General features: G+C 34.3%; 1 protein-coding gene across 1 annotated transcript; it reads right to left on the bottom strand.

Annotated features, from left to right (window-relative positions):
* Nucleotides 1-25,788, bottom strand: LOC141482663 (uncharacterized). The gene is made up of 8 exons (XM_074176244.1): nt 25,639-25,788; nt 17,462-17,594; nt 17,202-17,370; nt 12,239-12,427; nt 5,809-6,050; nt 5,456-5,662; nt 2,714-2,906; nt 1-245 (listed from the first exon to the last, which is right to left on the bottom strand). The coding sequence occupies exons 1-8, from the start codon at nt 25,681-25,683 to the stop codon at nt 107-109; spliced, it is 1,317 nt and encodes a 438-aa protein (XP_074032345.1). The 5' UTR covers nt 25,684-25,788; the 3' UTR covers nt 1-106.
* Between the last annotated feature and the right edge of the window lie 806 nt (nt 25,789-26,594).

The raw sequence follows: 26,594 nt of genomic DNA, 5'->3' as shown, positions 1-26,594 counted from the left end.
AAAGATACATTGTCTCTTTATTGAATCCTACTCATTGATTTCAAAATTACAAAAACAGTCTTTTCAAAACTCAACTATAAATTATCTATTCTTTAAAATTAAACTATCACCTCCAGTAGCATGGCCTTGATAATGAGTTTGATCCAAATATGGCATTGACGGCACTAAACGTACAAGCGCCACCTCCAATAACACCAATGGCAATCAGTTCCCAAATGTAGACTCGTTCATATAATGGAATAATTCTGAAACAAATAATATACAAGATGAATAAAAAATGGTATGGAATGGTTCCAAACTTTTGGAACGGACATACTGTGTAGTTTGATTAATAGTTCTGTTGAGACTCTCTCACAAATACATTGAGGGATAGTCATAAAAGAGTGAATTTAAGAAAAATATCCCCATGAAGACGTTCTGAGTATTCAACTTTTTTTTAAGGACAAAGCACAAGCACTACAGGAAAATCCTTGAAGCGCACCAAGAGCGGTGCCTGAGCAAAAGTAGCGATTCTTGTTGGATTTGAATCGCTGAAGATTAATTTCAGTTGGAAAAATGTTCTCAGGAAGTTCATTCCACATAAACGCAGTTCTTCAAATGAAGGGGTTCCCAAACAGTGAAGTTAGAGGTGTACCGAGTTGAACTTCAAAACGATGAGCAGCCACAGTTCGTCGCGTATTTCTGATGTGTACCGCTCTTGGTGAAATCAAATGTGCCAAGTCACTTGAACACCTCCCGTGACAGTATCTATAAAAGAGAGACTAATCTCAAACCTTCCTTCGATGTTCCAGACTATCAAGGTTGCAAGTGAGCCTATGAAGCACTAAAGTCGCTGTATACGGTTTTCTGGTTCGGAACAGTGTTCCAAACTTTCGAGAAGCAGTCTTGGCAATTCCAGCGACATGATCGTGCCAAGACATATTGGTGTCGTGGAATCCAAATGGAATGATCAGAAAAGTGTACTGGCATCAGCAAAGCAATATATTGGTTCTTGGTTTTTTCCAATAAGTCATTTATATAAAAAAAGGTTGGAGACAATATGGATCCCTGGGAAACACCAGCGTTGATGGTAAAAGTGTTCGAGAAATATCCGTCCACGGCCACTTGCAGGGAACGTTCTTTTAGGAAACTGGAAAGCCATACATGAAAATGATCCGACAAGCCATAGCATCAAAGTTTGGCCAGCAAACCCTCATGCAACATGGTTTTACTACTGAACTATATTTATGCACAAGTGGATAATAATAACCTGGTTTTTTCATTTTTTTTAGACCTATCAAAAGCATTCGATACTGTTTCTTCCAAATTTCTATTGAAAAAATTACTAGTAATGGGCTTTCCCAATAATATGTTGTGTTGGATAGAATCGTGCATGGAAAATCGTAGTTTGATGGTTAAATGTAATGGAATTACATCAGTTCCTTATGATGTGAAACTAGTTGTTCCACAAGGGTCTGTTCTGGGTCCATTGTTATTCTTGACTTTTATCAATGACTTGCCTGAATTCATATCAGATTGTCACATAACTATGTACGCTGACGATACTACAATCACTGTTTCTGGAAAAAATGAGAATGAATTATCGATGAAAATTAATTTAGTTTTTGACGAATTCAGTAGTTGGTGTCAACGTAACAAACTGATTTAAAATAAATCTAAGTCAGTGCTGATGAAAACATTTGTTGGGAGGGATTTCTGTTGTAATTTGGTCACTTTGAATGACATAAAAATATCGAAAGAAGTTGATTTTCTTGGAACTATTTTAGATGAGAATCTCACCTGGAGAAGTCACATACAAAAAGTGTGCAGTAAACTCAATTCCGCTTATTATTCGATCAAACAGTTAAAACATTATCTAGATAGGTTTGGTTTACTAAATGTTTACTTTGCGAATGCTTACTCCCACATCAGTTTCAACATAATGGCTTGGGGATGTGCAAAGGAATTTTCCAGAGTTTTCATCTCTCAAAAACGACTGATAAGATTGATATTAAACCTGGGGTACCAGGAAAGTTGTAGACCCGTTTTCAAAATTGGAACGCTTGTTGACTGCACCCGCAATTTATATAATGAAATGTGTCATTTTTATGCACTGGAACCTTGAATTGTACATAACGAACATGGCGAGTATCACGGTCGTGATACTCGCCATGCTACTGCTCTCAGGGTCCCTTCACATAAGAGTGATAATTTCAAAAAATCTCCATTATATAATACCATACATTTATATTATATATATATATATATATATATATATATATATATATATATATATATATTTTGACTACGGCACATTTTTTATTTATTTTTTTATTATCATTTTATATATCTATATGTACCCATACCTTTGTATATGCAAATATTAATTTTTATTTAAGCTTTGATTCCATAATTTTATCCATGAGTGACGTACTGTTCTTTGTAATTAATCACTGACCTACCATATATACGCTATGTATCACAAATAATAATAATAATAATGATCGGCTTCATTCATAGAATAATTACAAATTAAACACAGTGAAACAATCGATGAAAGGCGAAGTTCAGCTTATGCTGTTTTTCAACTTAACCTAAATGATGAATAAATATTATTATTATTATCATGCCACACTCGGTAAAAGGTCTTAGCAATATCAAGCAAACTGGTTATCGAAAATTTAAAAAACCGAAAAAATATGCACGTTTAGTTCTAAATGAAGGATTCTCATACCTTCTCGGCCAATCTTGACTTTCCATATCAGATAATTTCATGTAGAAATAAGGTGGAAAAACGAATGTCAACAGTGTTATAGTAGATCCACCAATTAGTGAGAGGATTTTTCCAAATTGAGGGACTGTTTCTCCCACCAGAATTACCATCGCCATGATCATGGATCTCCAAAAGCATCTCTTCAAACTGAAATCTGAATCAGAACATTAATTGATATTGATGGAGAAATATTAAGAGTGATACAAATTGTTCTAAGAATATCACATACAAAGTGATTTAATTAAATGTTTTTTCTCCCTTTCTTTAGAATGTTTTCACATTTTTGTTTATTGATGGAGAAATAGAAAGCCAAAATACGTTTTCTTATAATGTATGTATTTGGAAGATATTTACCAACATTATATTGCCATTTGCTCTGGGGTGTAGATGTAATTGACACTTATTTGGATTTGCGAAATCATTGCCCTGTATGTTGTTTTATGATCAAAATATAAAACTAATTTCAATAGGAGTACCATTGATATTTATTTCAACAACTTTATAGAATTATAAATATTATGAAATAAATTTCAAAATATTAATCTCCTTTAACTGCCTACAAAGTAGGGTGTGGTAAACGTCTTCTGGAAAACAACTACTTCCTCGGTTAATACCACGCTGGATATTGAATTATATCCGATAGACATTTGTGCAAGATTCCTCACAGAGGTTAGTCTCGCAGGTTAATGTTTTTATCACGCATTCGATAGTTTAGGTACCTATTTTTCTGGGAGTTGATTTTAAATCTGTGGAATTATTCCTTCAGAGAAAGTAAAGTTATTTTCAACCAATAGGTAATAAAAAATACCTTTCTGAAAATTGTCTGGTTTTCATAATGTGATATTCAAAAAATATATCTATTTCACTATTGGAAAATTTGAATTGAGGGTTGCATGTAATTTGTGAAATAACAGAGTATCTGATTAGTTTAACGGTGGAGTTTATATAAAATATTTGAATAAAAATATTGTTACAAATCATGCCCTAAAGAAAATAAAGCCGGCCGCCACTGGTAGCTATAACCAATCGCGACGTAGCTAGGAACGCGCGAATATACGATGTTCCGTGCCACTCTGGAAGCAGTGAGAATAATGCTACCGATTTCGATTGAACTTCGGCGAAATTTCTACTGCATTCGATTACGATATATAAACGCTAGCTTCGAGCATATCGACAGACACAGTCAAGTGTCCCCTTTATTACATATGTGTAGGATTTTGAGGTTATCCTACACATATGTATTAAAGGGAAGAAAATCAATCTGTTGGAAGCCATGGAAATTAACAAATCAATTATATACCCTTAATATATACCCCTAACGGTGTTGAATTTTATACTTGGCACCCTGAAAGAGAATCGGGTTGTTATACAGATGCTCTCGTATTGATGTCAAACTTTCAAAAATATGCACAATCAATCAATCAATCATTTATTGAATCAGTTCTTCTTCAAAATCACATTAGACAAAAAAAACATGACATCATTATGAAATACTGGCTGATTGAACAGGTCAAACAAACATAAAAAAGTCAATATAAAACATACATAAAAAAAAGTTAATAAGCTACATTCAAATTAGGATTCAAGGAGAAACTCATCCATAGAATAGTATGCTTTTTGCAATAGAAAAATCTTGAGTCGCCTTTTAAGCTTTTAAGCCTTTTAAGCACTAAGCTTATTAAATAGCTTAACCCTAATGCACACGGGGTGATTCTTTGATACTGTCAATCTACTATAAGGTTGTTGTAGTTGAGAGTGAGAGTTATTTCTGGTGAAATGTTCATGGATTTGTTCATTTCTAGGAATAACTGAAACATTGTTTTTTATATATACCAATGTTCGATAGATATAAAAACTAGGCATTGTTAATAAACTATAACGAATGTATAATGGCCTGCAGTGTTCACTCAAAGATGCTCCAGCCAGAATTCTGATTACCTTTTTCTGAATAACGAAAACTTCATCAGCTCTAGCTGATAAGCCCCTCTGTTCCAAACCATAGGAAATTACTGACTGAATTAAACTGTGGTATAAAAGCTTGAGAACATCAAGAGAGACTGTTTGTTTTAACCGACGTAGTAGGTAAATATATATGTTAACTGAGCTTTAGTTTGACACTATCAACATGGAACTTCCAGGTAAGTTTATTATCAATATCATCACCTAAGAATTTAGTACACTTAACTTGATGTAAAGTTACATTATTTCATCTAACCAAATAGCTTTTATCAATTGTTGTATTTTTAGTAACAAAGTTGAGCATTTGATATTCAGTAGAAATAAGCAGCAGGTCATTTATAGAACACCACTCAGAAATTTGATCGGTTACTTCATTAGCTTTGACAATTACTCAGGCCATAGTTCCCGCAGAAACTAAGATGTTAGTATCTTCCGCAAAAATAACAGCAATGGAAGCTTTGAACAAAATTCCGGAAGATCATTTATAAAAACCAAAAATAGAAGGGGTGCCAAAATAGAGCCTTGAGGTACCCTTCTTGATATACATTTTATTTCAAAATTCACACAATCTTTTATTTCCGAACATTTCTTCAAATACGAACCCGACAGTAAACTCAGTGTCACGAGTTTTTGCGATAAGATATGCTTTTTGATATTCTTGCCGTATTTTTCAAAGAGTGTTCTGTAACTATTCTATTTAAAAGATGAAGTCGTTGCAGATGTGTCATGCGACTAGGTACTTACTTTTAGACATATTAAAAGATTCTTCCACATCCTGAAATACTGGATTCATGACTATCAAAAAGGCGAAAATTAAATGAATAGCCATGAGGATATTTCCAATATCAATTAATCTACTTTTTGTTAGAGATAATGCCAAATTTGTATTGACTCCCTCTCCGTAAACTGCATATCCTCCATAAGAAATGGGAAAGTAGAGAAGCATTATTACTGAAAATAAAGTTAATTGGGAGTTATTATTGTTCAAGTGAGGTACTACTATTTGGAATATTGAAAAATATTTTCACCTCAAAGGGAAAAACAGAGAAATGAATCATTCAACTCATATTATAATTTTTGAAGTGATGCATTCTTACCGATGAAAGCCATTGTAACACTCTTCGAAAAACTATTTTTATTCTTCATGTCGTTCTGGATTGTGGGAAACGTTGATGCTCCTCCAAAGGCGAATAATATCGTTCCGAATGAAATAAAAAAATCGTGGAAACCATGGATTTTTCTGGGAACTCTATCGACAGATTTAGCGTCCACTATTATTTGAAACAAGAAAATCAGACAAGCTCCAACAGTAGTGAGAATTGCCCCCAAACCTACAAATCTAAGAAAAAGTACGAGTATAGATGTTTCCATATCAAAAGATAAATACTTATTCAATAAATGTTGATGGATGTAGCCGTGGTAGGAAATGTGGTAGGAAATCATAATAAAGAAAGAAGAATTGAACCTTTCTATGTTTTTCACCACATTTCATTGTAAGTAACAATACTGCAGTTTCATCCTATAAGGATATTTTCAAACTTATACTGAAAATGTCCTTATAGGACGAAACTGCAGTACTGTTAGTTACAAATAAAAATGGTAAAAAACATAGAAAGTTTCAATTCTCCTTTCATCATTAATAAATATTGATTGGTGGTCATTGAAAAAGACATTTATCAGACAATTCCAACTTCAATTCAGGATTGGCATATTATCAGTATCTCGGTGACCTTGTCGGATTAGATTGAGCATAGGAAAAATATTTTTTCTATAAGGAATGAAGGATTAAATAAGTCAGGTGAGGTTTATCAAATTCGAGTTAAGAGAAGCTCAGATTATGGTATGATTTTAAGATGAAAAAGTGGATGAAGTGGACCTTCATCCTTCCTTTGAAGATATTTTTTTTAAATAAGGTATATAACATTGAAAGAGGTACAGGGTGAGTCAACAAGATTCCCTCGGTCCATCGCTATCAGAGGAAACAATTTTTCGAACTGCTCAATTTTGTTTTGCAGTTATATCGATGAATACTATTTTTCAAAATCATTTTCTCGCATACTGAATGATTCAGTCGAGCGTGACCAACCAAAGTTTTTTTTTAATAGAACACCCAGTATATGAATACATCATTCGATTCCATAATTTTTTCAAGGAATTTTTGTTTTCAAATTTCCATTGCGAGATTTCCAAGTTATTCTAGAATCGCTAGTACATTAACCTTCGTCTTTCCACGTCGGTAAAATTACGTGAATTCCCATGTGGGGTCCATTCGTACCCCAGAGAAACAAATTGGTGTATTTAATTTTTACTATAAGAAAATTATTTAACATCTTCAATTTACACAATTTTATTACATCAAAAAGTATATCGAACATAAATATAATGTTTGTCATTGAATTAAACAAAATGAAAATGAAAAATACATTCTTGGACCAAAAACTAGTCTGAAATTTTTTGACATTGTATGCAAATTACTTTCTTGACATAATGTTCAGCACATACAAAACTTTTGCATTGCTTGCAAAATTGCCTTGATTTACGATCTTTATTTCGACAACATAAATAGCAATGTCCACTTGAAGGTCTTTCATAGGATGCTTCTATTTGCATCTTCACCGGCGCCAACTCTGGCACGACATCTTGCATGTACTGATTCAATGTCTTACTCAATCGTATTCCCTCATTATATCGCCTGATAATATTTTCTTTTACTAAAGCCTCTCCTAGATCTAGAAAAAAGTAACGTCTATTGTCTTTTCCTCTAGTTGTTTCCAGGTACTTGATACCCTATAAGATGTAAGTATTAAGGCCAGAAATATTCAATATTTGCCCAAACACTGCCATTGGCCAACGGTTGCATATTCTTCGAGCAGATTGTTTTACCATCTTATCTGTAGTATCTACTGTACCTTTTGTATTATTATCATGCAGTATAATATCTGGCTTGTTTTTCAATGTTTTATCAGCAACAGCATCATCATGATGTTCAGTTGGTAGTAGAATAACCGTATGGTCTTTTGTATAAGCAAACATGCTGGAATATATGGGCTTGAACGATTTCGGTAGTAACTCGTTAGGAATACATGCTTAATTTTTTCGCAAAGTACCACAAAGACTTAGTCCTTTTTGTGATAGTTTTTCCGTCAGTGGTAGGCTTGTAAAAAAAGTATCTGTAGTTATGCCAAACCCAGAGCCAAGTGGTTCAATAAGGTCGAGGACAACAATAAAACAGATGGCACAGATTCCCACGCGGGGTACGAATGTACCCCAAGCTGAACATAATTTATTCATTGTCAATTCGACAAATCGTTGCCGATTTCATGAACCGTATACTATTTGCAATACCCCAAACGACACAAAATAAAATTAGCCAAACAGGACGGGCGCTAATTTTAAAATTATAACAAAAAATATGTATCTGGGGTACAGCTATACCCCACCCGGGAAGACGTAGGTTAACATTTTTCATACCTACTAATGATAGTTAGCGGTTTCAACGGTAAGAAATGCGTAAAAAATCTGAAGAATATCTATACTGCTTTTATCTTCAAAAACCCAGTCATCCATGACTGACATCAAAAGTTTGCTTTGCGTGTGGATTGGATCATGTTTTGGAGGAAAATGACGGAAAGTGCCTTTGCATCTAGGATTTACAAAGAGAAGTTCCCCGAAAGGAGTTGACCAGATGGAAGGGCATTTCAGGCTCTAAAAACAATATTTGAAGGAACTGGTAATGTCAAAAACGAGAAGTTCGAAGGTATCTGCCCTGTAACAAATGAAGAGAATACATTTAAAATTGCTCTTCACCTTGTTGAAAATTACCACGTGAGTACGCGAGACCTGAGCAGGGAATGGGAATTTTTTTAAACCAGCGTGTCTCGAATGATATGAGCAAGCAAATTTCATCCTTACCACATGCAATTGATGCAAGAGTTAAGAATAAGAGTTTTTGAAAAACGTGTTCAATTTTATCAATGCGGCTTAGAAAAGATCAACCAGGAAATTGTTTTTTTTTCGATTTCGACGACTTTTCATTAAAATGGAACTATCAATCGGCATAACATGCATCATTATGTAACGGAAAACCCCCATTTTGTTTGTTGCCTGAACCATCAACAGCGTCACTGAATGTTTGGGGTGGAATTTTTGGAAACTTAGTTAATGGTTCGTATTTTTGAATGGGCATCCGACTGGAAAAAAAATATTTGATTTCTTCGGCATGACTTTTCGAATTCATTGGGATGTGGCTACAACCAGACGGTGCACCACCACATTCCAAAACTTTGGTATGGGAATATCTTAACGATCATTTCAATCAAAAATGGATAGGTAGGGGTGGGCCTGTGGCATGGCGTCCCAGATCACCTGACCAGCCCAAAACGGATTTTTTATGGAGGTTTATCAAATGGATTGTCTTCCAAACTCCTCCAACATTATGTGTTGCAGAAAATGGTCGCCATTTTGAACATCTTTTGTACTTTTGTTTTAAAGGTAAATCCAACTGTGTGCGAAGTTATCCAACATCAAGGTCATAAGTCATATCAAAGAAGGCTATTCTCTTCAGCCGAAACAAATTTTAAGATTCTTTAAGATTGTCTAGGAACTGAATAATTTAAATACAGATTGGATTTTCATATTGATCTGCCATTCATTTTGAATAAGCAATTCGAATTATTTTCAGGTTCATCTGAGAAGGCAAACATGGCCAAATCACGAGAGGAAACGGAACTGTCGATGCCGGCATGGCTAAAAAGGGTGAAGGAAGGGAAGGACGTAAAATCAACGAAAAAGTTTCAATACATAATTTATTATATGTTATTATTTGCAATAGATATGCAATAGATATTTTGAAATGTTCAATATTTTCTTAATTTTCTCGAGGCAATCTGACCTAATAAATAAAAAGTTAATAATTTTTAGGCTATATAAGCGCATGACGGAAATAAATAGAACATCCTGTGAATATCTTTTTGAGCTTCTGATTATGTCCATGAAATGTTCTAAATGGACGTCCTAAAGACGTTCTATAAATGTCTATTCGAAGACCTGAAATTTTCTATTATGGACGTCCTAAAGACATCCTGATTATTAACAATGGACGTTACAAAGACGTCCATAATATGTCCACGTCAGTAAAACGGACATTTTGAGGATGTCCTGAATGTCCAAGCGGGACGTTTCAAAAACGTCCATAAGACGTATTTGTGGTATCTGGGATGCGGTTTTTTGGCCCTCAAACGCTCCAGTAACGCTATATAATATTCACTGTTGATGGTATTTCTCTTATCAAGATAGTCGATGAATATTATTAACCTTTCCAGTCGATTGTTGTGCTTTCGGGCGCTTTGCAAGAGGTTCACCAGTTGCTCTCCACTCAGATGACGATCATTTTGATTCCGGAGTGAAGAGATGGATCCAAGTTTCATCCACTGTCACATATCGACGCGAAAATTCCGGTTTGTTATATTCAAACATGGACAAACACTGCTCAGAATCATCAAGACGTTCTTGTTTTTAGTCAACAGAGAGCTCGCGCGGCACCCACTTTGAAGAGAGACTTTTCATAGTCGAGTGCTCATGCAATATAAAGTCAACATGTTTTCTTTGATATCTTTACAATGTCAGTTAACTCGCGCAACTTCACTTTTCGATCATTAATATCATTGACATCGTGCCGCCTAAAAAAATCTCTTGTATTTCTGTAAAGTCAACCGTTTTCAGACTAGAGCGCTGAGAAAGCGAGTAGAATACACTCACATAGGGTATTGTATACCGTATACATATAAGGCATCGACTCTATTGCTTTTTATTAATGTATTCAAGTTTTTTTTAAACTTCTAACTTCTACTCGGGCGTTTTGTGCCAAATATACTTATATTTCAGAGGTTTCGTTAATAGTTAATAGTTTAAACAGCAATTCAAAAATCAATAAATAATACTACAATTATCGTTGGCGAAGACATAGATCTATTGGTACTTCTCATAGCACGCACACAAATACTTAATCAACCTACATCCATTTTTTTAAGAAACCAGGGAAAAACAATGTTGAAACAAAAATATACTCGACTGAGAGCATCAACAAGTATCCACACTGCAAGAAAAATATTCTTTTTCTACGTGCTATGACCGGATGTGACACAACTTCAACACTTTTTTGGAAAGGAAAAATTAAAGTCATGAAAATGTTTGAAAAAAGACCCGAGTTACACAATTCTGCAGAAATATTCTAACAAAAAAATTGCGCTCAAGATGCCCTTGTCAATGCTGGAATACATTTTCTACTAGCAATGTACGGTGCTCCAAAATCAGAAAATTCAATTGACAATTACAGATACTGCAGCTTTGCTAAACTAACAAGACAAAGCACAGCTGTGAAATGTCAATTATTACCACCCACTTCTTCAGCAGCTCAACAGCATATTTATCGAGCCTATTATCAAATACAAACCTGGCTAGGAAAAAAAATTGATCCAAAACAGTGGGGTTGGGAGTTGAAAAATAATATATTACAACCAATAACAACTTTATTGCCACCAGCACCCGATGATCTACTAAACACAATCTTTTGTGATTGTACAAAAGGTCGTGACGGCAAATGTGGATGTAAAAAAATTGGATTCAGATGCTCTAAAGCTTGTGGACATTGTCGTGGTCAGTCATGCTTAAACGCAGAGTCCACTAGTGAAGAAAATAATGAAGATGTTGATTTAAATACAGCACTAAGTCCACTCGATGTTTTGTCAGCAACTTTTGATGAAGTTGAAATTGAGGATATCGACGACGAATGAATATAAAAGAAAAGTATATACAAATTTTGTTTTCCTATTTTTCAATGTTCAAAAAAAACTTTCATTACAGTTCATGGATTATGCCTACGGGGAAAACCATGTAAAAAAAACGTGCTTTGCATTCTACCTCAAAGGTGGTGCGGAAACGAGTGCATCATCATAATGTAGTCACACTCTCAGCGCTCTAGTCCGAAAACGGTTGACTTTACAAAAAAAATGCAGAAGACATTTTTTGTAGATAATCGTATGAGGAATCATTTTCATAATGACCTTTATTGACCTCCGAGTCATAGATCGCGAGATATTCCCGAAAAACTGATTTTCGTGACCTTTTGACCCTTATAACTTTTTTAGCCGGCACGATATCAATGTCGATTTTAGACATCTTCATTAAAACGCCATAGTGAAGGTGTATACAATTCAGCTCAGTAGGAATTTTTCCGCAGATAAAATCTTAAATGACTGGACTATGAAGGTTGGTACACATCTGTGTTAGGCGCGAGACTTTTCTGCCCATATAGTACACATCTTCGTGAAGAGTTTTTTTGGAATGAATTGCTTTCTTCCTTTCTTTAAAAGTTTTCCACATTTTTTGTATAAAGAAGTAGAAAGCCAAAACCTTTCTTCTCCAAAGCATATAAAATATTTCATAAAAACTGATGAAACAATTTCTAGCCATTGAACATACCATCAGTATAATTATAAATAATTACTATAGGATATTATTTTCACTGACCTGAAATCTTTTGGAGAGCTCAACCATATCATAGGTGTAATACTTAAGGCGATCAACAGAAAGTAAGCACATTCAGTCATTTCAGGAAATACATCCAGCAGGAGCTCTTGAATAATTTGAGAAGATAATAGAAGATATACGGTTCCAGCGCCAAAAAGGGTTATTCTCACACATATGGATACGATGGAGCTATAAATAATAAATAGTTATGTTACTCAATAGCTGTTGGATGAAAATATATACATACAGTGCATTTCTTTAATGTCCCCCTTTCATTTCTTGAACGGGTCAACTCAAAAATTGAAATATGGAATAGTGAAATTGATGCATGAATACTTTATTTTGAAGTGACATTGACAGATGAAACTTTCAAGATGGCGACTGGGCGCCATCTGGGAAAAAATTGACTAGAAAGGGGGTCTTATGACACATCATTTTGAAGCTCCTGACGAATACTTCACAACTCTAGAATATGAAGTCAATATCTTCACCGACTACAAAATGGCGGAACATTTAATAATTTCCTGAAGACAAACACATTAATATCGATATTTCAAAAAATATTCCTTTTTATCTGCCACATGGTCATTCCAACAACCCGATAAGATTTGTTAAGTTATTTTCTGAAAACGTCAAAAAAATATCAGTACGACAATGAACAATCATTGTTCAGTTAGAATATTCTCATTTTTAGTTTTCGATTTTACTAGTAGAAAAGTACCACGTCAACAATCTCTAAAATGGTCAATTCTCGTTCTTTGGAAAAAAAAATTGAAGCGATTTTTATTTACGGTGCGATGCGTAACTTCCGAATCGTTCTATCTGTAAAAAAAATTTGAAGGAACTTGTATCCAAATTCACAACTACCTGTAGTGTACATAACAAAAAGCCCCCAGGTCATCCGTCCATTCCGAAAGAATAGCAAGTGCAAATAACTGGTGAGATGGTAGTAAATCCTGAACAGTCTACCTATTCCGTCGCGAATGTTTGTGAGGTGTCTACTTCTACTGTGTGTAGAATTTTGACGAGGAAAGGTATCATCCATGCAAAATTTAAATGGTACACCAATTAACTGAAGATGTCCCTGATCGAAGAACAGAATTCTGCGAAATCATGACGGAAACCATAGCAATGCATCCTACAATTCCTACCTATCTCCACAAGCTTATTACCTCATATTATGTAGTTAACTGTCAATGTATTCGGGCAATTATTAAAAGTTCCGCCATTTTGTAGTAGTTGAAGATATTGACATTATATTCAAGGCTTGTGAAGCATTTATCAGGAGCTTCAAAAATGATGTGTCACAAGACCCCCTTTCCATTTAATATTTTTCCCAGATGGAGCCCAGTCGCCATTTTGAAAGTTTCATTTGTCAATTTCACTTCAAAATAAAGTATTCATGCATTGATTTCATTATCACAAATTTCAATTTTTTGAGTTGACCCGTTCAAAAAATAAAAGAGGGGGCGTTAAAGAAATGCACTGTATTGTTACCATTTGTTTGCATTTTTGTCTTTCCAAAAGTGACATCATAGACAAATATAGGTATCATCCAAAAGGCAAAAAGGATATTTGATAAAAATTTCAGTGCATAATCCCAGAATCGCTGGGCATGAACACGTCTAGCTTTCAAGGTAATTTTTAACAATGAATAGTGTGATTAGAAGTTAAGAATGTAATCCACTTGTCAGCTTGATAAAAGTGCTGCAGTATTCTGAAAACAGTTATCTCTTAGGAAAAAAACAAATGAGATATATTCAAATATGTTGGTTGCTTCGTTTTTTTGTCAAAAAAATATATTTTCAAGTTTTCACTGAAAAATAATAATAAAAACTATTCACTGTGAATACTGCAGCACGTAATTAGCTGTTTACACGTTTTATTATATGTATACAGGGCGTTCCAACGAAAACTTGACCCCGTTGGAACGCACTGTATAAAAAGTTAGGTAATACAGGAAGTGAAAGAAATTAAAAAACCTACTTATTCTAATGAAATACAAAACATCAAAATAAAATAAGGAAGATTATATGTAAATAACAAATTTGTTTCAAGAGTTTTTAAGGTCTACTGGAATTGATTCATTCGATCAATCAATCAATCAAATATGCTTTGTTGTTGAAAAACAAAGTAAAAATAATACACGTACAGAATAAAATTAAAAAAAATAAAATTTACAAAGATAGCCACTACTGTCAATATATTTTTCTCTGCAAATAACTGCCTACATGATTACGCGGTCCTAGTTTGAACACATATCTTATGGCTTTCTTTTGCAGTTTTAAGTACTGAATCTAGCAGACTAGAGTACATACCCCCCAGAAAGGAATGGCATATCTCAGTTGAGATTCGATTAATGCATAATATGCCTTTATAGCCGTGGCAGTACCAAGTTCCTTTGAAATAATTCTCATTGTATAGCACCCTGAGGAGATTTTATTCTTCAATTGGTTGACGTGGGCTTCAAACTTCAATTGACTGTCAATATAAAGGCCCAAAAATGTTGTGCAATCTCTATTTTCAATCTTCTCATTTTCTAGTGGCATATCTTCTAGAGTACATTTGATTTGTTTTTTTTATATTGAAAGAGAGAAGATTTGAGTCGCACCAAGACTTGGTTACATTTATGTCTCTGATTATCTTATTATTCAGATCTTCAACAGTTTTACTATGCCATAAAATGGTGGTGTCGTATGCAAATAAGGTAATTTTTCCAGAAGTATTTATACACAGTAAATCATTTATATATACAAGAAAAAGAGTGGGTCCCAAAACTGATCCTTGTGGCACTCCATAATCTATATTAATATATTTTGAAGTTACATCACTTTTTACGACTTGACTGCTCCCAGTTAGGTAGGAGTCGAACCAATCCGAAGTAACTCCCTCACAGCCGTGGCAATGTAGTTTCCGCCAAAAGTATTTTGTGGTCTACACAGTCAAAAGCCTTCTTTAGGTCACAAAATACTGCTGCAGCTACATCTCCGGCATTTATATCTGAATATACCTCATACAGGAAGGAAACATTTGCATCTTGGGTGTTCTTTTTAGCCTGGAATCCGAAATGATTTTCTTTGATGATTTCATGGGCAATAAGGAATTCATTGAGCCTTTTCTTCACTAGTTTTTCAATTATTTTTAACGACTTGAGCATCGAAGTTCTGCCTCATCCACCATACTCCCCAGACCTTTCACTAACCGACTGCCATCTTTTCATGTAGTTCGATAACTTTCTCATCGGTAGAACCTTAGCCAATCAGGACCAGGCAAAAACGGCCTTCATCGACTTATCGGATCCCGAGCACACATGTTTTATATTGACGGACTTACTCGACTTGTGTTACATTGAAAAAAATGCAGTGATTCAAATGACTTCGATTTCGAATAAATTGTATGAGTATTCATTGAGATATTACAGTTTAAAGTAGACTCATCGAAAGGGTAGTCGTTGCTGACTAGTTAGGAATGAAACTAACAAATTGTGGGGCTTTGCAGCAAATGAAAGAGTACTCTTTAAAGTTTGTCCAACCTTTCGGAAATTTAATAAATTGTTTCCATCATCAGGGAAGCTACAAAATTGTGGGTGTAAGTAATATTAAGAAATAAATGAATGGTTAGACTTACAACTTCGTTGAGGATATTTCATACGATGGTTATATAAAATATAGTGTTGGATAAAATATTGGTTAGGATTGACAGACAGTTGACATGACATATGTCAGTGGTTATAGTCATAAATTAGTCATAAAATTTTTGAAAATGGCTCCAAAATGGGACCCGAAACGTCGAATACAAAACTCCAGACGCGGTTCAACCCGAACTCAACGACAACATACTACTGACCACGGAAACCTATCCGAAAATATTTGAGAGAGGTTAATGCAGTCAAGCTGCTGGAAAATAATTCTATGAAAGTCAAAAATTCAATAGATAAATATTATTCTGATCATTTCTATATTGATTTCAATTTAAGAGCCTTCGGAGACAGCTGTTTCAGCCAAATGGGCATCGTCAGTACCGGCAGGTGGTCCTCGAGGACAAAATGTGCCCCCCCCATGCCCCCTCTCGGGTTGAGTGCCCTGAAGTAGAAGCTTCCCCCCCCCGGCTAGTTAGCGAGGAGAAACCTACTACCCCACTCCATCCACCCCTGCTCTCCGAGAAGTCCTCAACTTACTGATTGGCACTTCAGCAAGATTGACATCTGACCTCTCTTGGTCGAAAGTCAGCCTTTAGGTGCTATTCTTTCGCGATCGGTAAAATGTTTCGTCATGGCTATTCCTAACTGAATTTTTGCATGGGGTAAAATGTGAATAACCAAGAAAAGTATTTGATAAAAATAACTGCGTAAACCTAGCGAGACATAAGTGGAACCATCTATTGGTGTGTCACCCAAGTCATCAACTTGCCAAGTTTCTATGTCAGTGTTGGTGGTTTGACCAATCAACCGACAACTGCGGTAGCAGAAATTTGGTAAGCTAACCTGGAATGCCATCGGAAAACGAATCCACATGTTTCCAGAAATGATATGAAATCGAGAAAGATTAATGCAGTCAACCTGCTGGAAAATAATTCCATGAAAATCAAAAGATTAATAAAAAATACTATTCTGATCATTCCCATATTGATTTCAATTTAAGAGCCACCGGTAGACAGCTGTTTCAGCCTATTGGGCATCGTCAGTACCGGACAGGCGGTCCTCGATTAAAGACAAAATGGGAATAACCAAGAAAAGTACTTGATGAAAATAACTGTGTAAACGCAAGAGAGACATAATTGAACCCAACTATTGGTGGGACACCCAAGTCACATTGCCAAGTTTTTATGTCAGTGTTAGTGGTATGACCAATCAACCGACAACTGCGGTATCAGAAATTTGAGAATCTATTCTGGAATGTCATCGAAAAACAATTCCAAAAAACTACTAAAGGTTGCTTTATTGGTGGCAATATACTAAACTTACCTACCAAATTTTCCAATTGCCCTGAGAGCAATCACAGAATATGGATTCCGTGTAGGTATTCTGTGTTCGGGATATCTTTGTTCAACAATCTGCCAGCAGTTGCCCAGCCTGATACCCCCATAAGCGGCATTGAAACAAAAAAGTAGCAAAAGAACTACTCCCACTGGCCCTAAAAATTATAAATAATGATTTCCTAGATTCAGCAATACATACAAAATTGCCGCTGAATTTCATTTATATGATAGGTGTTAAAAACTGACCTGTATTCACTAATGCTTGTGGTAGTGCTAAAATTCCACTTCCAGCCATCTCTCCTGCTATAAATAGTGCCGCCGAAATAAGTCCCAATCCTTTGGTATTTTCTTCGGCGGTTTCTTCACTTGTGGATTGCGACTAGTAACCAAACAGAAAGAGAAAAGAATAATTATATCTACTTTGAAACCACAGTTAAATTTTACGAAACTCAACTTTTCTAACATTCAATGATTCGCTACATTTAGAGAGTTTATCTGCTAATGGAAAGAACCAATAAAGGGGTAGACTAATTTAATAATACCATTTAGCAGGTAGTAGAGTTTTTTCATCCGTTCAAAATTTGAAATTTTCTAGTAGGTGTATAGTTCAAGTAAACGATATAGTGCAACCTACCTTCCAACAGACCCCTTTTAATAATAGAGGGTGTAACTGAATAAGTGTAAAACATTCAAGGAGGTGATTCCTCATTGAAAAAAAGATAGGATCTTTCATATAAAGAAACTTCATTGGAGCATTCCTTGTTAAGATACATCCCCTTAAAGGGGTACATAAAATTTGTATAACAATTTTTTTCACAAGCACTGAAAAAGTCACAATATTGAAATCAACCTGACGTTTTGTACTACCAAAAAGAGGCTTAGCCAGTAATTTATTTGGTTATAAGGGGTGGAAAACGCACCCCTAAAATTTATTTCCAATGTAACTTTTTGTCTTATTATTTGTTTACCATTTAAAAATTTATTTCCGATAGCCTGTTTCATTCAAAACAAAAATGTCTCCTGGGTTTTTTGCCCACAATAAACCAGTTCGCAGCAAAAAATTATTTTACGAACAACTACAGAGATACATCGTCATAAATGCGAACTGGATTTATTGTTATTTTGTAGTTAGTACCTGCATTAAACGATTAAAGGGTAATAAACAAAACTAATTCATTAATAACAAAACACGACATGTAGAAATCATAATAAATGTTCAATATGTCTACCTTCAGACATTACGCATGCGTCTAGACGTCGGCGCATTGAGCCACGTATTCGCTCCAATGTTCCTGGAGTCTCTCTGATCACCCTGCACGCATCGATGATGCGGTTTCTTAAGCCCTCTACATCGCGAACAGGAGTACGATAAACCAAATGCTGTAAATGGTCCTAATAGAGAAATCGAGAGGATTGAGATCCGGGGATCGAGCGGGCCAGTTCTGTGGTCCTCCTCGACATATCGACTGATTTGCATATGTTTCAGTTGAATGCTGACGTGCTACTTAACCAAAATGGGCGGGAGCCCCATCATGCATGAAAAACATATCCATTCTGACGCCCAAAGGAACTTCCTCCAGCAGTACTGGATGCACTTCTCTTAAAAATTGAACGTATGCCTCACCATTTAATCGAGGAGGTAGAAAATGAGGCCCAATTAAATCATCCCCAATAACTCCAAGCCATACGTAAAGAGAAAACTGTTCTTGATGATTAGTTTCGACAATAGCGTGAGGGTTTTCATCAGCCCATATGTGGTAATTATGAAAATTAATAATCTTGTCCCGAGAAAAACTACATTCGTCTGTGAATTCTATCGTCTTCAGAAAGTCACAATTTCTCCTAATCATTTCCACCATCCAATTGCAAAATTCAAGACGGTTCGGAAATTCTCGCGGTAACAGTGCCTGTACTCGTTGCAGATGGTAAGGGTATAAGAGTTGTTGATTCAAAATTCGAAATACCGTCATATGATCAACATTTAGCTGGAAAGCAATCTTTCTAGTACTGGTAGTAGGTTGTTCTTCAATCAAATTAAGTACTGCTTCCTCAAGCTGTGGTCTCTATGGCGACCACAATCCTGCGTTCTTTTGTCGAATGAACCATATTCTCGTAATCGTTGATGAAGTCGAACAAATATTCATGAGTCTAGTGACGATAACAAGGGAATTATTAAAGTAACAAATTGAGAACATAACAACAACACACAATTAGTATTGATTCAATTTCGAAAATTTACAAACTGACAGCGCCATACCAATTTATTGGTCACTATCGCTAATAGCGACCTACTAGATAGATTAGTGCGCTCGCGCATATATATATATATATAAATATATATATATATATATATATATATATATATATATATATATATATATATATATATATTCTCGAACCATCAGTCCACCCTTTCGTGACAGTGTCGTCAGTGTCATAACAAGTTTCAATAGAAAATTGCCGTTGTTCTTGTCTATATTCAGTTATTTGTTCTAAGTATTTCTTACGCAATTACACTATTCTTCTGCTTCTCTCTTCTTGATGTTTGTTTATTATTTCGAATCTAAATCCTAGTTACTTTATCCAATTCTGAAGAGTTTTATTACAGCAGCACAAGTTTTGGCCGAAAGAATTCAATTTCTTCCTTATGATTTCAGTTGTAGGAATCTCATTGCTTTTGTGACAGTCGTATATTGTTTTTTATGATTTTATCAAATAAACATCTGAAGGTTTTGGTAATCCTGTATCACACCGCGTCTTGCGTTCATAAGGTTTGTTTTTGACTATTTTACGTACAGTTGAAAAAGTAATTTCGGTCAAATCTCATGCTGCTTGTAATAGTTTGTTTCCCTCGAAACCAAACTTGAGATGTATATTCTTATATACATTGAAACATACTCTCTGTGTTTCAATATTCAAATGCATCCGAATCTTATTCACTGGTATCTCTTTTTCGCATTGTTCACCATCGCTATTGGAATCACTTCACTGGAAAACGTCTGCGTTGTTATCACACTCGTTATTAATAGTAGTACCTGTCCAAGGACGCCACATTTCAAACAAAAATTTCAAGTAATTATAACTGCACCAATATCGAATTTCAACACTTAAATCGCGATCAGTTCCTGAACTGAACACGACGGCGATAACCAAGGCCGCATTCCCCGATTTCTATTCGTCACCGTAACATGACTTCAAATGTAATTTTATGACTCCTCAGCCAATCATAAAACTCGGTTAGTAAAAATTATCCAATACGAATCACCAAGTCTACAGTTCACGTGGACTAGTCATTTATATGTATTGGTTTTTTTTGGCCTTCGAGAGTGCCGACAATTTTGAGAGTGCACAATATCGTTTACTTCGACTATACCCCAAAAATCACTCTTCACTGGGAAATGAGGTGAGATCCTCCGTTTACTCCCAAATTATCCCATTTTTGTCTATTTTGTTGGATTGTATTTTATTACTTTGAAATATTGAAATTATGTCACCAAAATGGGTTCTAGTAGGTTTTAATATCTCTTATCAAGAATCAAGTTCACCAGAAAGTTTACCTATGTCCCGGAAAATTGGGAGAAAATCTTACTATTTCGCGATTTTCTTTATTTTTTATACATTATGAGTTCATTTGAGAGTTTATTTTGAAGAAATTGCGGGTTATTTAGGACGCTGAGAATGAATTTTAAGTTGAACCATCAAATAAATGGCATTATCAGAATAACTTCTGAAAATTTCAGAACAACTTTCCTTTATTGAACTGTTGGATTTCTTCCAAGCAAGTTTTAATTTTCGCGCCCATACATGTTCAATATTTTATTTGAAATTTTTTTTTCCAGCTGCCGCCCCCTACGAATGACGAGGTCCTTCCTTTCAACGTGCGATTCTTAGCACGGGTTGGAAGGTAGGCAGTGAAAATCGATCGTTCGGCTCGAGGCTCGAACCACCGTTTCACCTGACGGTCGATTGACGCAAATATTGACGCCAACCCAACCGACTACACCTCTTGAAGGAAGAACATCAGAAAACTTTCGAAAATTCAATGAAAATTCGAAATAATTGGTAAAACGTCACCGGAATTATGATAAAGATTCTTTATGGGGATTTTTGAGTTACTTATGATAGGAGGAATCGGAATGGCTGGCGTAAAATGAATCCGATGAAAAAACTTTCCACGCCAGAATGAAAACACGTTAACCCCTTTTCAGGAACTTGTGATGCACTGTTTGAAACCTTTGGTGTAGCAATGAATATTACTGGGGTTCTACCCCAACACCAAACCGTTATTTTAACACCTCGACACGTATTTCGATTCACCAAGTGATTATCTTCAAGAGGAAGATTGGATTCTTGCATTCGAGCGGGGGTTGTTATTTTCAACAGTTCTTGTAGACTGAGAAACATTACATGTAACAATTAACAATAACAATAAATCTTCGAAATAAAATTGATTAAAAATCAATAAAGGACAAAATATCCTTAGAATAGTCCAAGGAATAGTCGCTTAAATTTTTGCCGCATGTTTAATAAACATCCTGTATATAGAGGAATGATTTGAAAAGCCCAATACACAACTTTTATTGCAAATATATCATGATTACGTCTCTTGTTTATCTCAAACTTATATAAACTTACACAAATTGACCTATTTCGGAACTTTTGACAAAAGTCCATAGTTTGCGAAATAATGAATTTGTTTTAAGTTCACAGATAACCATTGAAGAAATATTAAGCTAAAAAATTGTACATTTTGATCTTCCCACAAATGATAATAGAGCAAAAGCATGACAGTTACTTGTGAGGATAAGGATTATCGTAAATCAATCATTCGAGTAACAGACCAGTCACTTTAGCATAAAAAAAGGGTTAACCTAGGAATGAGAGGTGATAAACTAAATATTTGTATATACCTTCATTATGGCGTTCTAAAAGCTGTCTCAGAAGTATCATATAATCTCATGTCTGTACCGGAAGTTATACGGAGTCAAAGGTAAAAAAAAAGGTTTTTCGCGGTTATCTCAGTTTATATTGTTCCAAAGATGTTAACATCTATTATAAAAATTGTAAAATACATTTAGGATAAATTTTATTTGAACCTTTTTTTCATGCGCTCAATCGTTTTTGAGATAGAGAGCGGTAAACGTGCAGCGCTCTGCCGTGCGTACTGTAATCCAAGGTCAACTGTGAATATCTGTGAATATTACCCTCAATTTTGAATAATTTGTATTATTTATCAGTTAATATATTATATTTAACAACATTTTTGTATATCTGTGAATATTACCTTCAATTTTGAATAATTTGTATTATTTATCAGTTAATACATTATATTTAACAATATTTCACAATTCACATATTTTTGCAATATAATAATTTAATAATACTTACCTACTTTGTGTAATTAAAAACTCATTATGAAATAACTATTGTATATTTTAATGTATTGAAAATACATTTCAAATATAAAAGTTTTTAAATACTTCTTCATACATTATATAGTTACTTCATGAGATAGATGTTCCGTGGTTAAAACTGTTTTTTTTTTTGATTAACTGCTTTCTATTCACTGAGTTTATTCTTGTTTCAGATATCGACATTGACAGACGTATAATTTTTAAAATTATGGCTGATTTGTGTTTAATTTGTGAGAAGCCACTTTCAGAAGGTGATTGTCTTAATGTAGTACGCGGCTTGAAAAGTTTAAAAACTGCTAGTACCGAGAGAAATGACGGTCACATAAACTTCTTAAACACTTTAACTTCTGTCAATGTGCATATTGGGTGTCGAAAAGTGTATATCAGTAAAAATTCTATAGCGGCATCGAAGCGACGCTTGGAAGATTAACATTTAACATCACCCAGTTTACCTCGTAAAAAAAGACATAAAGTGTTTGATTTCAAAAAAATGTGCTTATTTTGTGGCCAAACAGCTGATGCAGCAGCAGAGTCAAGAAAAAATGAAAAGTACCGACGTACGATTAGTAACGTTAGTACTCTACAATTTAAAGACAATGTCATGAAAAAGGCAGAAGAACGAAAGGATTCCTTAGGAGAATCTGTCAAAGATCGTTTACTGTGTGAGTATGACTTGATTGCAAGTTCAAAAATGGTTAGGGCATGCTTTGGAACCCCTGGAATGGGGTTGAATTCTTCAAAATAAATTTCTAGAACCAATGACAACAATATCACCACCAGCTCCCGATGAATTACTTAATACTTTATTTTGTAATTGTAAAAATGGATGTGGTCCACGGTGCGGATGTAGAAAATCGGGGTTGCAATGCACTTTAGCTTGTGGTCAGTGTAATGGGCAAGCTTGCTTCAATGCTGTATCATTGCAAAGTGACAGTGAAGAAGAGAGTGCATTTGACCCTGAAATTCTGGAAGGTCTAGAAACAACGATTCAGGACAACGAAGATGATGACGATGAAACAGAAATTCCTGAACGTCCAGAAGATGAAGAAGCAGAAAACTAATACTTTTTTTACATTATTAAAAATTTAAAGATTTTCACGAAAATTTCATTTTAATTGTCAAACATTTAAAGCTGTTGAATAAAGATGCAATCAAAATATATTGACTCACTTTACTTCCTTAAAATTTCCTTTGAATAAATTAATATAAATGTAAGATATATAATAATGTGATGAGTATAATATATTATCTAACATGTATGTAGAAATGTATACCTTTTAAAGATAAAATACTTGATTATTTTATATTTCAAATGTATTTTCAATACATCAAAATGTACAATAATTATTTCATAATGAGTTTTTAATTACACAAAGTAGGTAAGTATTATTAAATTGATATATGTGAATTGTAAAATGTTGTCGAATATAATATATCAACTGTTAAATAATACAAATTATTCAAAATTGAGGGTAATATTCACAAATATTCACAGTTGACCTTGGATTACAGTACGCACAGCAGAGCGCTGCGCGTTTACCGCCCTCTATCTCAAAAAGGATCGAACGCATTAAAAAAAGGTTCAAATGAAATTTATCCTAAATTTTATGCTTTACAATTTTTATAATAAATGTTAACATCATTGGAGCAATAGAAACTGAGATAGCCTCGAAAACTGTATTTTTTACCTTTGACCTCATATAACTTCCGATACAGACACGAGATTATATGAGACTTTCAAGACAGATTTCAGAACGCCATGATAGAGGTATATATGAATATTTAGCTCATTACCTCTCATTCCGAGGTTAATCGTTAAATTAACAGGACTATAATGGTCATTTTTCGCGAGAAGAATAGTATGACTTGTAAAAGGAATATTCCGAACCAAAGTAACATTTTCCAATTTTGTTGTTTCATTCAAATATTGAGTGACGAATTTTTAAAAAATATTAATGTTTTGCAATACGCACAACTGTCAGATCATAGATTAAGTCTAAAATTAGAAAATAATTGAAAAACAACTATAAAGTTATGAATTTGCTCATCTATGATTGGCCTCGAGATAGTGAGTTATGAGTCTCGTGAATTTGTGATTGGTTCGAAGGGTGGGAGATATGCGAAGGGGGAGAGCCAGCATGAGAATATCGGAAACTGTAAGAGAAAGATACGAATTTTTCTAATCATTTACTCTTCTAGTCCTAATTTTATTGGTTTTATTCTGAAACGATAAGACGAAAAGTAGCTCTTATAATCGGAATTATATTCAAAAAAACCAAATGTTGTACCACTAAAATACATTAAATTGATTCATTTTTCATTAGTGAATTCCGAAATTCAATATAATATATTAGTATGGAGAATGGCAACAAATTCCTTATTAAAACTTATTAAAAAACTTCACAACAAAATTATGAGGTGTATATTCAAGTTGAACTACAAGGAGCCTACAATCAACTTGTATTAACAAAAAAAACTATTTGAATTGTCATCTCTAAGTGAATTAAAATTATGTTCTTTCATTCATTTGGTTAAAAATGAACTCAAACATTCAAATCTAACTTTCGAAATCAATGGTGACCAAGCCAACCATTTTATAAGATATTCAGGCAATCTAAAATTGATGAAAATGAACACAAAAAGTGCCAAAAATTCGATTTATTATAAAGGTATCAAGTTTTACAATGAGATACCGAATGCTTTAAACATTGTATGTTTCTTGGGAAAATAAATCGTTACTGATCACTTTATAATAACTACTCTCGAAGTTATACAAGATGAATTCAACAGACTTTTGATTATACGTTTCGTTCCCTAGAAACTACCACCAATTTTTTTATATGGATACGGATTTTTAGTGACAACTTCACTAACGTACCTATCACACATAATTCGAATTTCTTAAGTTAGCAACTTTTTCTTAATTTAAACGATTTTGTACCTTTCTCTTACGGTTTCCGATAATTACCATCTTATCTTGCACACATTGTATAATGAGGATTCGCTTACCTTTTCATTTTTTGTGTTACCACTATCCAAACTGCCGTAATTCATTTTTACATGGGATTAGTTGAAACAGGAATACACAAATAACCACCAAATTTACTAACCATTTGTTGAGAATTGTTATTAGCATAAATGTTTTATACGGACTTATCAGTTTTTTATAAACATTTCTTAACGAAACGAAGATATCAGTTTCTATGCGGAAATAAAATCGAGATATGAGATGGACGGTGTTACTGAAAGAAAATTAAACCTAATTATCGAATGTCGTAATGAAGACGATCTTAACAATATCTCCATCCAATATAACTGGAAAATTTCAACTATATAATAACACATTTTTTGGTTATCAGACTAAAGAATTTTGTTTGTATTGTACTTTTTTAGGTCACTGTGTCAGTCGTTTCGATAACCTTAGAGAAGTTGTAAGTTCCATAGGTATGGAAGAAATATTGTGTGACAAACTTGTCTACTTTGGTTTTCTCGAAAAGCAACATCACTCTCAGGAAACTATCTGAAGAATCGTACTGAAAGAGTTGTCGTGGATGGAGTTGTATCGAATATTCCACTGGCATCAAAGGAGTGTCACAAGGATCTATTCTTGGGCCCGTGCTTGTTATCTTGTATATCTGTGATTTTTATCTGTTTGTAAAAATTGCAATATACATCACTATGCAGATGACACGCAGTTATATTTCTCTGCCTGGTGATTCTACATCTGCTCAGTCATAAATTAATAACGATCTTCAAGCCATCTTTGACATTTCTACAGCCCATAAGCTCAAGCTCTATTCTAATGAATCTGCAATAATGATTTCTGGACTTGAGAAGAACAGAGAGCTCACCAACTTCACTTTTCAACTCCGCATCGAAAATGATAAAAAATCAAACTTCTTATAAAGTTCTCAGGCAGCTTTTTCCAAATCGTGATTTGTTAACACAAACTCAAAACTTAGACT

Source organism: Leptinotarsa decemlineata, unplaced genomic scaffold, assembly GCF_025532065.1.
Source record: "Leptinotarsa decemlineata unplaced genomic scaffold, Ldec_3_MD MMD2_tig00001719_RagTag_RagTag, whole genome shotgun sequence".
In the NCBI taxonomy this organism is placed as follows: Eukaryota; Metazoa; Arthropoda; class Insecta; order Coleoptera; family Chrysomelidae; genus Leptinotarsa; species Leptinotarsa decemlineata.
This window is presented reverse-complemented; position numbering and strand designations above follow the sequence as displayed.